The sequence below is a fragment of the Macaca mulatta genome, chromosome 10 (genome assembly GCF_049350105.2).
Source record: "Macaca mulatta isolate MMU2019108-1 chromosome 10, T2T-MMU8v2.0, whole genome shotgun sequence".
NCBI lineage: Eukaryota > Metazoa > Chordata > Mammalia > Primates > Cercopithecidae > Macaca > Macaca mulatta.
Genome location: NC_133415.1, coordinates 60,995,875 through 61,007,626, shown reverse-complemented (window position 1 = coordinate 61,007,626; position 11,752 = coordinate 60,995,875). Strand labels below are relative to the sequence as shown.

The window sequence follows — 11,752 nt, the reverse complement described above, 5'->3', positions numbered from 1 at the left end:
GTTCTGAGGAAGTACAGAATTGGAGATGGTGCTATCCCCAAATCCAGGAAAGCCACCCGGTTATACCATTTCCCAAGCTCCTTCCCCCAGACTAGGAGACCTCAACTAGTTTACATAGGAAGCTACAGCCCTCTTGACCTTATGGATCTGAAAAGAAGTGTCCTGGACTCCAGATACCACCTGGAGAAACTAGAGGGTTGAATATGTCCCTGGGCAAGCTGCTAATTCCATAATGACTTCGTGATCCTTTACTCCAAGCACTGGAGACAGGGTATGGATTCCACTCCAAGCTCCCTTCCAGCCAAACAGAGCAGAGTGTTCCTCAAGACCCAGCCCCATCCAAAAACCACCATTTCCATTTGTCGCAGGCCTCCAGGCAGCTTGCTGTTGAGTTTGCTCTTCATTTTAGTTCATGTTTATCATGGCTGTATCCTGTGCTCTGGAGAGTCATAGACAAATTAAACAGTGAAACTGGGACTTGCCCCATGCCCTTCTCAGACTTTCCATTCTCCTGGCACTACCATTGGGTTTCTGCAGTACTACCTTTTTGGAGGAGGGGGAAAATACATGAAGAAAGACTGTAGTCAAACCCTGGCAACGGCTCACTGAAAATGGTGATTTGGGATTATATGAGCATTTCAGAACAAATTTATCAAAAGAGGGGGACAATGAACAAGGCATAGGATCTCCAGAGAGTTTGTGGAAGGTGGGATCCATGTTCTCAAAGGAATTAAATCAAAATAAGGCAGGAGGCAGAGGGAAAAGGGGAGGAATTAGGGAGAATGTTGAAAAGCCCCTCTCCTCTTTGCCAAGTAGAGCAAAGCTTTGCTAGACAACAGTGGGGGTAACTTAACATTTAGGGAAAGCATTAATGAGAAGCCAGAAAGAAGATTTGAGACAGGCAAGTACAGAGGTTATATTGCCAGGTGTTGAATATGCAGAAGATAAGTGGGTTTTGTCTCAGGATAATATCCGTATAAAATTTGCTATTTTAACAGAAGATTTCCTTCAGGCAGAGATTCAAGGAAATATCTGGCCTGTGGCCCAGGTCGCATAATTGTCACAGACCCCAGCTTTGACTCTTGGTGTTTCTCATTGGATCCCTGAAACCCTCTGCTGTCTGCTCCCCATCTCCAGTGGGCGTGACCTTGAGTTAACCCATCCCCAGGGTTCTTTTGTCTTTTGCAATCACACTTTCAAAATACCCTGAAAAGGATTTCAATTCTATTAGAATCTGATGTTAAAACAATATTTAGTTTCTCTTGTAAGAGGAAATCAGTTGTTTGCCTACATCTGAACCTGCTAACCAAAAAAAAAAAGGAGGAAGGGAACACTCAAAACAAAAAGAGATAACGCTGAGCCCAGGGCATTCATTCTGGAAAAGAAAGAAAGAAAGAAAGAACTGGGCATTGCCCGCATTGTTTTATGAAGAAATGCCTCTAAAGGTCAGGCAATGTATTTTGGGTACCCCTACTGAGCTATAACCATGAAGAAAATGTGTTTTCATGCATTATTTGCAACCTCAGTTTTCCTTGAATAGATGATATAATAAGGAATCGCATTCAACAGAGAACAGCAACTGTCTCCAGAAGGTAGGAGGTGGGGGTTCTTCTGTCCCCTGGCCCCATCCACAACCATAATGTCTTTCGAAGGAATGTCACCTGTAGGAACCTCCCTCCGTACCTCTGATAGGAGGCCTGGCTCTGCCGGGGCCAGATCTGTGTGTCTCTTTCTCCTTTGGGCCCTGAGAAATGGAGAAGGGCACTCTGGAACATGTTCTTCCTCCTCTGAGCCGCCCTGGGAGAACAGCAGAGGGAGTCTTTGCCCCCTGTACTTGACTAGGCCTTGTGAGAAGGGAAAATAAGCTGAAGCCTTCAAAGCTAGATTTTAAAGTGACTGAGTGTTGGAGCTCACTTCTTAACTGGCACAAAAGTCTTCCCGTTTAAGCCATGAGAGATGCCTGCAGATCCAACATTACACTTCCTCTGGCATTGACAACATCACTCCAAGCAACTGCATCTTCCCTTGATGGAACAGTCTCCACTTTGTGCAACCTTGAGTTTGCTCCTAAGACACTCATGATTCCAACACAGCTTTTTTCTGTACTCATTTATGCATCTACCAGTTCACTGGCACACAAGTAAACAGTTATTGGACATCTACTATGGGCCAGAAACTGAGCTTATTGCCTCACCTAATCTTCTTGGAAACCTCGTGAGATGGCACTGCTTGCACCCGTCTTATAGCCTTTGAAGGGTGATGTGGTGCCCGTGGCCATGTGACCAGCAGGTGTCAGGCTGGGATCACACCCAGGTGTGTATGCTGCTCACACCACATATTAGCCCTGCTTGGTGCTTACAGCAGAAATTGTGCAGGCTCCTGCCCAAGAGGGACATGTAAATACATCTAGAAGTAGTGGTTATCTTCCCAAACAATGCAGTACATAAATTGAATCCCAGCGCACTCTTATCAAAACTCCTTGAGTACACCCACTTGCACCTAGAACATTTTTCAATGTCATTCTTTCAGTCTTTCTTTCAGTGTCTTTGACCTACAGCCTCTACAGTCATCTCCCACTGCTTGTATCTCTCTTTCCACCTCTTCAGCTCCCTTGCAGCCCGTCTCACCTCATTCACTATGCTCAGTGGGCTCCACCAGGCCTCTTCCTGGTGCAAGGCCTTCGCGGTGTGATTCTTCCCGCCTGGACTGCCTCCCCCTCCAGTTTGCATTTGACAAGCCCCTCCTTCTCCTTCAGGTCTGGTGTTAAGTGTCAGCTTGTCCAGGACGTTCCCTCTAGTCCTCCACTCTAAATCCTGCCTCCCTGGTGTGCCTTTTCAGAGTGTGCTGTGCTTTTCTTCCCCTGCACTTATCACTGTTTCTAAGTTAAGTGCAATTTGGGGATGATCAGTTGTTTCACGTCTTTCTCCCCTGCCAGAGTCTAGCTTATATGGCAGGGACTAGTCATTGTACCTATCACCATGAAAGGCACAGAGTAAGTGCTCAGTGGATAACTGCTGAACTAATCTAAGAAAAGAGGTGAGAATTGGGGAAAAAAAGGATAACAAAGTCATTTGACTTAAACAATGAATTCTGTTTGCTTTATAATAGCAGGCTAAGGGAAAAAAAAAAAAACTTGAATGCTGGCTTATCCAGAAATACCACCTTGGCTTTCTTGCCCCAGCCTTTCATGCTGTGAAATACCACCAGCATCTGGTCCCTGGGAGTCTCCGTCAGACCTGGATGTCCAATGATGTGAACAGAAAGCAGAGACCACATAGGTTGACCCATGGCACTGGTTTCATAAGGTCTGTCCTGATTTTAAATGCTCAGGGACAGTTTTTAAAGCTAACTGATTTGTTTATGTGGTCCTGGTGTCTTTCCCTGAGAGGCACTGTGGCTATTTAGCGTTTTGAGAATCTCAAGTTCAGATGAGACCGGTAAACAGAGCTGCTGATCCCCCAGGCAGCAGGAAGTGAGGAGGACAGGGAAGCTCAGGGCCCCACACAACTAATGTCCTGGGGCCCAAGATGCCGCATGAAGGTTTTTGCCTCTGGGTTTTGAAAGTGTGTTTTGGTCTTCCAGTGTTCCTTAAGAAAATGCCCTTCTTCTGGAATAACAAGAAATCCTAACGCAATGAGGTCCTACAAGTCGATTTGACAGTGACTAGGAGCAGACCCTTTTGAAAAACAGAAGGCTGGGTAACAGGGGCAAACTATAAGGTATCACTGTCTTCTCTGGTCTCCCAGCCCCATTTACCTGCACCTGTCCTGCCCCCACTTGTGTAGCTCTTCACAAAGATTTAGTCTACTCCTTAGGGAGAGCATGGCTCAGCTTGTTTTCTCCATAGGGCATGGTGCATGGCAGCTGCCCCAGCACACACACTACAGCCATCACTTCATCTGCAATGGATGTCAAAATCTCCAACCCTGTCTTCACAATAACCACTCAAACTAAAACTCACGAGTTTGGCATTATCCAGATATATAAAGCATTTGAATATTTGCCTGGACTCTACTTTAATTTCTTCTTTAAAAAATCTTTCTGGGCCCTGCATATTGCATTCAGCCAGTCCTACCATCCTAGAAAAGTGAGCCGAAGAAATGTGTGCATTGAAAAGGCGAAGTTTTTAATCTCCAACAGAGATGAGAATGATTTCATACTGGATGAGACATTTAGAAATGAATACTTGAATTAGAGCCACAAACTGAGACCCTTCATGACTACAGTGAATTTGGATATCTCGCAGAGGAGATAACGCCAAACCATACACAGGACACACAGCTGGGATTCGCCAGATGCCCCAGGAAGGGTTTATTTAATTCATTCCAACAAATAATCCTATAATGTGTTTAAAAGCACAGAGACCCAAGTCCTCATATATGTAGTTGTTATGGTTACAGAAGGAAAATAAATAAATATCTGTGCACACAGAGATAGTATGAAATCATTCTACAGTGAAAATCATAGCCTCTAGAAAAAGCTTTGAAAATCAGTGATGGTGCCATCACCAGACAACACAAGTGCTGGGGTGCAGGGCAGGCCTCCCTGCTTCTCATAGCATTTGCATGGTTTGTGAGTCCCATTTAATGACATACAATGAGGGCACTGGGGGAGGAAAAGGGAACAGACACACAACCCGAGAGCACACTGTCATTTGTTTATTTTGCACAAGTGATGTCATAAGCAAGGATTTTGCCTGTGTTCTAGTTTTTCTCCAATAAATAAATAACTATGTACAAATATATTGAGTTTACAAAATAGAAGAGGAAAACCTTTGTCTTACAAAAGATACATTTCTATGATACATTTATTTCCATATACTGAAGCAGGATTTCATTCCTGGCTTAGTTGAACCAAAGACCTTGCAGATCCTGTGTGGCAGTGTCTAGAGCTGTGTGCCTAGTCTTTTCTACCAAAGAGCAAAGCTACACAATGAAAATTCCTCAGTTTCTTGACAATAAGGGCCTGACTTGGCCTGCTACTTATAACTGATCCATATTTAATGTGTTCCAGAAAAATTGGAAGCAGTCTGGAACAGTTGTCCTCAAATTACTGAGCAGACACACCCCCTGCTGATCTTGTTAAATATAGATTCTCATGAACTAGATGGGGTGGAGCCTAGGATTCTGCATTTCTAACCAGCTCCCATGGGCAGCTTCCAATTCTTGCTCAGGGGCCACATTCCAAAAGGCCTCTCTGAAATGGTAGAAATTCTCTGAGGACCTGATTAAGGCTAGGCCCTAATTGGGCATCCTCCAGTATCTATTCCCAAGCTCCCAATTCCACGAGACCAGTAGAGCTGGTTTTATTTTGGTCTACCAGTGACAAGAACAGTGAGAGTCAATTGCTAATTGGCATGAATCTTGCAGTTCAAAACTTTCTTAAACTGTTTCCTGGGAGGTGCTTATCTCTTCTCTCAATCTAGAGCAACCTTCTCAACATTTTCAACACTGTCAAAAACAAGTAATAACAACAAAAAAGGAAACTGCATAAGAAGATTAGCAACAATTACCATTTTTCAGTACAAATCAAAACAGCAACAAAATTCAGGCTCACTGTTTAAAAATAAAGATTAAAAACCTCTTTGGGTGTAATTTCTACGACAGTCCAGCAACATCAATTTAATACCTGTTACATCTCAACGTTTGTTTAAAATTATTTCGCTCTGGGAACCTGAAATTTCAGGATGAATTAGCAAATCTGGTGAAAAAGCAAATGGCCATTTTTACTTTTAGTGTTTTTGTTTCTGTTTCACATAGGCGTTCTGTCTGAGCAGATAGCTAAGAGCAAAAGAAGTAGGGTCAGGCACAGGTAGGGTGACTCAAGTGAGTTGGCCCAGTTCCTGGGCTGAGAAAACTAGGAAGAATGGGGAATAAATGGGGCTTGCTTCATAAATGTGAGAGGGCTAGGAAAAAAACAAATTCACCAAGATAGTTTAGCTGTCACATGACAAGTGGGAGTCTGGAGAGAGAGGGAGAGACCGCAGAGCCGTGCAAAGTGGATACTGGAGACATACAGGTAGGAACAAAGGATACAAACAAAAACCTAGATACTTAAAAAAATAAATAAATATTTTGGTCATCCCTAGCCCACGAGGTCAAGGTCTGCCCAAAAGGCTCTCGACCAATAACGCTCACCCTCCTGCGCCCAGTGATGAGGACCTGGGACACATCGCAGTCTGTGTCTTCGTTGCAAAATTGCCATCTCTGCCCAGTGGTCCAGTGACGTCAAGGAAGAGGCCGAGGCTCATTCTCCTCTCTCTAATCACTCCCTCCCCAGTTAGTCATGGAATCGAAGAAAACAGCTTGGGGGTGCGAGGAGGGTCTTCTCCAGCTGTAATGCCAACTAAGGTGCTTTGGGTAGCAAAGCTGGGGGTGAGGAGGCCCAGGAGGGAGAGAAAGGCCACGCCAAAGCCGGGCTCCTGGACGGAGGCCGCTCAGAGTCTCTGCGGCTTCCGCTCGGTCCGCACGGACTGCAGCACTACCTCCTTGGAAGGGGCCGCGCACTTGTACTCCATCTTGGCCCTGGCGGCGCCCTGCTTCTTGCGCAGGTGGCAGAGGAGCGCCAAAAGCGCCACCACCAGGCACAGGCTCGCGATGGAAATGCCTATGAGCACGCCCGAATGCACGCGCCCCACGGCCGGGGGACTCGAGGTGCAGCCGGGCGTCGGGCCTCGGGGGGGCTCCCCAGAGCCGTCGTCACCACCATCCACCTCGGCGGAGTCACAGTCTTTGCCAATCAGGCGGACACGGGCCGAGTCGGGCCCGCAGATGCACTCGAAGGTACCGGGGAGATTGAGGCACACCCCAGAGCAGTAGCCGCCGTTTTCACACTCGTCGATGTCCGAGCACATGAAACCGTCGTCCAGGATGTAGCCGTCAGGGCACTCACAGTTACCCCGGGTGTTGGGGTCGCAGTCGGCTGGACAGGCAGTCTGGTTGCAAAACATCTGACACCTGTGCGGCTCGTGGGGAATGGGCGCGAAGCCCTCCGCGCAGACGCAGAGGTAGCTTGTTTGGTTCAAGGGCTGGCACTGGTACTCGCAGTTGGCTTTGAAGCACGGGTCCACGGGCTCCACACACTCGCCGTCCACCAGGTCGTAGCCAGGTTTGCAGTGGCACTCGAAGCCACCCTGTTTGTTGACACAGCGCTGTGGGCACGGACTGGGCACCAGCAAGCAGTCATCCACGTCCTCGCACCGGTGTTGGTCGGCCGCCAGCCGGTAGCCCGTCTCGCACATGCACGAGTAGGAGTCCGGCTTGTCCGGGTTGGGAACGCAGAAGTGCTCACAGAGGTTGTTGCAGGAGTGCGTGCAGGAGCGGCCGTCTGCCTGCAGGGCGGCGCCGGCTGGGCACAGGCAGCGGGGAGCCCCTGCGATCGTATTGCACGCGTGCTCGCAGCCGCCGTTCTCCACGCTGCAGTCCCAAGCGCCCGGCGCCTCCCTAGCCCAGTGCCCCTGGACCGCTTTGGGCGGTGCGGCGCACATCAGCTCTAAGCCGAGGGGCGCCACCGCGGCGGAGCTGCCCACCGGCAGCGCCTGGAAGTCCGCTCCGCGGGCCGCAAACGGGGTGCGGTAGGTGATGGAGACGGCAGCAGTCGCGGCGCCGGGCTTCACAGCCAGGGGCCTGCAGGTAGCTGGGAAGTAGAACTCGCAGAGGAAGCCATCGGCCTTCACATCGCACTGCTGCTCCTCCCAGACCGGCTCGCCGGGCGCAGTGGCCCCAGCAGCGGAGACAGCGACGCACAACGGGCCGCAGGGGGGAGCCCCATTGAGGTCGAGCCGCGCCCACCTGCTGTAGCTGGTGTTGCTGTCTCGCGTAACCCACTCGAAACCGCGCAGGGGCCCGAGGGGCTTGGGGTCGCCGCAGCCGGGTGGCAGCTGAAGGCCGATCCAGAGGCGCCGGCTAACGCCGCGGTCGCCGCTCAGTAGCAAGGAAATGACATCGGCAGCCACTGAGGAGCGCACTGTCATTAGGTGGCCCCGCAGTCTATTGCAGATCTGACTGGCATCGAGGAAAGTCGCGGGGCCCGGGTAGAGCGCGAAGCAGTCGTGCTCCACGCACTGGCTGCCACCGGGCTGCGGTTCTACGGGTGCGGGGAACCCCGGGCCGGCCAGGGTCAGCACGCCAAGGAGCAGGACCCCGAGCATGTTACCCAGGCGCACAGCGTGCAGGCGCCGAGGAAAGCGCTGGCACTGAGACTGGGCCGTGCCGGAGCAGAGGAGCGCAGGACGCGGATGACGACAGCCGCTCCTGTCCATCAGCCCAGACACTTCTAGCCGCGGCGCGCAGCCCCTGCGAGGCAGCCTCTGACATGAGGATCGGCCGGGGCACGAGTTTATAAGTGCGCGGCCCTCCCTCCCTGGACGTTCGGGAAAAGGAAGGAAGTGCCTAGTGGGAAGGGCTGATGCCGCATACTCGGATTGCTGGGTTCTCTGGCCGCCCTGCGCCCGCCCTCGCGCATGGGATCACCTCGCGGGGATGAGTAAACTCTGCCCTGGCGCAGGGAAGTTCTCGGGCGGGGCCGGTAGGGGCAGGCGCCAGGGAAGGCCAGCACCCCTGTAGAGACACGACTGTCCCCGCCCCCACCACTCGGGCCCCCATGCGTGCAACCTCTTTCATCTCTTGGTTCTCCTTTCTTTCTTTTCATATATGTTACGGCCACTTCCAAGGAAAGCCTGGATTGCAGAGCTCTGGGAACCGGAGACTTCAGAGAAGAGGGCTTTGAATGGAGCGTGGGGGAGATGGTGCACAGGACCTGCAGGACGCTGGGAGGGGTGATCGGCACCAAGGGAACTTTGGCAGGAACTGCCTAGGACGTGGACTTCCCCAAAGACAGGATCGCAAGGAGAAACAGCTGGATCCCATCCCCGGCCTGGGTGCCTGGCTCAGGAAACCAGCGGAGCGTTTGGCCTCACAGGACAGTGGGTGTGGCTGGGGTGAAGGGGCAGGGCGGGGAAGACTGGCCTAACACCAGCGCCCTCTGCCCTATGGCTGGCCAGGGACCCGCAAGTCCCTGGGCACGCACGAGTCAACGCCAGACTCCATTTCGTCGGGTGGGGAAGCCGCGGGGACACCGTCAGGGCGCCGAGGTCCGGACCCCGCTCAGAGGCCGTGGCAGGTGGATTGCTGCGGCGCCGGGTAGGAGCAGGCGCGTGGGAGCAAGTCATCCTGGCCAGTTTCGGTCCAGCTTCCGAGGGACGTGCTTCTCTCACCTCAACAGAGTGGCTGGCAGTGCCCCCGGGGGAGGCGCTGCGGGATCCCAGCGGATCCCACCCGGGTCGGCTAAGGAGGTTTCCATTTCGTCCAGAGGCCGAATTGATACCGAGGTGCATAGAAATATCACTTGCTCGGCAAAGGGCACTGAAGAGCCACGGTCCTGTGGATGGGCAGGGTGGGGAGGGCTGGAGGAGGAGATGGGAATCTGTCGCTTTCGACCTCATCAGGTAGTACACTTACCGGGAATGCGGAAGAGTGTGTCTCCCCCTCAGGTCGCCCCCATAATGGTGAGAGACAAACGGTTTAAAAACACCCTTGAGCCGAGATCGCGCCACTGCACTCCAGCCTGGGGGACAGAGCAAGACTCCTTCTCAAAAAAAAAAAAAAAAAAAAAAAACACCCTTGCCTCTCTCCTCTACTGTCCTCACAACGAGCGCCAGGGGGCGGCGCTGTCGAGCTCTAAACAAAGCCAAGGAAGTTGGAGAAGTTTCGGTCTAAAAAGGGTTAAGGTGTAGGAGCACATAGGCCTCCCTCTGGGGTTGGAAGCTGCGTTCCCGGGCGGTTCCGCGTGGATTCCGCGGCGTTCACCTCTTGCCTCCAGGGCCCCGTAGATCCCGGACTTTAAACAAGAACAGAGAGTATGGCCTCTGCACGTGCGACAGACACGCACCGGTGGGGTGGACCCGGCTGGACTGGACTGACCCGCAGTGACCAAACGGGTGGGGCGTGGACACTCTGAAATTGAAAGGGGCTAGCACCACTATTCCGCCCCATTCTCCCCAGCGCCTTGGGGCAGAGAGCCTCAAAACATCCCGCTGAGCTGAGCTCTGCGCTGGGAAGGCCGCCCCAGCTCCCAGAAACCAAGGAGCTGCTGGATACGGGGTTCTGAAGCTCCCGGAATACACACAGCTGCACCTCCCCTGATGCGGACTCCCTGGGAAGAGGAAGGGAAGAGCAGCAGATAGGACAGTAGGGCTGTCCTCGGCGGGAGCAGGCAAGCGGTGGCTGCCCGGGCTGAATCAGGGGGTCGTGACTCCGGTGCACAGCTTGCCTAGCGGGACGCAAAAGCAAGGCTGCCTGGGGTGCCGCCGTGGGGGTGAGGGCGGAGCCTCAGGGGCAGGAACCTCGTTGAGGCACTGCCGAAAGGTCTCCGAATATGGGGACAATTCCCAGAGTGAATGAGACAAGAGAGGGGACAGGATCAGTTACAGAATCAGAGACCAGTGCAAAGTGAAAATGTGGGGTCCCTTGTTCAATTACAAGGATTTCAAGACTGTGATAGCAAAGCGTTAAACAAGGAGTGGGGCCCTGGGGGGCTGATGAGCAGGGCCCTTCTGAACCTGCCAGCCCTAAAAGGGACTGAGGGACACTGAAGGATCGATCTCACACCACACCAGGCTGGTTGCATTCTTGGATGGATTCTAGCTGATTCACCACCACAGTGTTTTACTGGACGTCCTATACAGGTACACTTGCACCCATTACACATTCTTGGAAAGAAGAAAAAAAAAAAAACCAGTGTGAAAACAGCCCCAGTAACTGAGTCCACTAAGAACTCAGTGATGTCTGTGAAACTTGGATCAACCCTATATGAGGAGGTGCAGATGTTGGATGTTTCTGTATTACAAAGAAACTAGAGCAACAACAGATAGGAGCAGAGCATTGCCCCATGGGTGGCACCACAGTGTCTGGGTTGCCCTGCAGAAGGATGGGTGGACATGACCCACTTGGCTTTCCCACCTGTCAGGGCTTTACCCCTGGCCCTCAGGATACCTTCGCCTTTTGGTGCCTACCTTCAGCCGCTTCGTTTTTCCTCTCCAGCCAACACCTTGGAGGCTTTGCATATTTTAAACTACCTTCTGGTGACTGAAGGCCCCCTGTCTCTGTTCTTGCCCCATCCTTATCTTCCTATCTGTGCCCCCTGCACACCAGGGTGGGCCACTCCCTCCCACCCCTTTGCAGGTAACACATCCACTTCCCACTCTTTGTCCCAGTTCCTGGCCCAGCACCCTCACTCTGGCCCACCAGCAGCATTGCTTTACTCCTGAAACACCTCTCTTGAAGAACACTCATTTGGTCCTAAATACTGTTGCCAAAATCTTGTTTTCAGCCATCTTTCTAGAAGCCTTGGTGCCATTTGCACTTGTGACCCTTCACCATTCTCAGGGCTCCTCCTCCAATTACTTTTGAGACACATGTTTTCCTCCCCTCCTCTCTTGTGAGCCTTGAGGAGGTCCCTGGGATCCCCTTGTCCCACCCACTAGCGTGGTCATTCTCAAGGTTCTGCTGGTGGTCTTCATCATCTCTTTACAATCCACCTTTTGGTGAAATTACCCGTTCTCCTGGCAGTGATAGCAGTGTCCAAGGAGATTGGGGAGGGGGTATTCTAGAAGGGACCCCTACTCCATCTTTCCCAGTATCAATAGTTGGTCCACTGAGGTTTTAAACCATGCATTTGCCTTTGACTTTCTGCTCTCCTTCATCGTCTGCCCAGTTTTTGTGTCTTGTTTCCCCTGATCACTGCTCCTGCCTTC

General features: G+C 51.8%; 1 protein-coding gene across 1 annotated transcript; it reads right to left on the bottom strand.

The window, feature by feature from the left end:
• Positions 1-4,637: 4,637 nt before the first annotated feature.
• THBD (thrombomodulin) lies at positions 4,638-8,200 on the bottom strand. The gene is given in 1 exon segment (NM_001266049.1): positions 4,638-8,200. A coding segment is annotated over 1 exon segment (1,713 nt). The 5' UTR covers positions 8,150-8,200; the 3' UTR covers positions 4,638-6,436.
• Between the last annotated feature and the right edge of the window lie 3,552 nt (positions 8,201-11,752).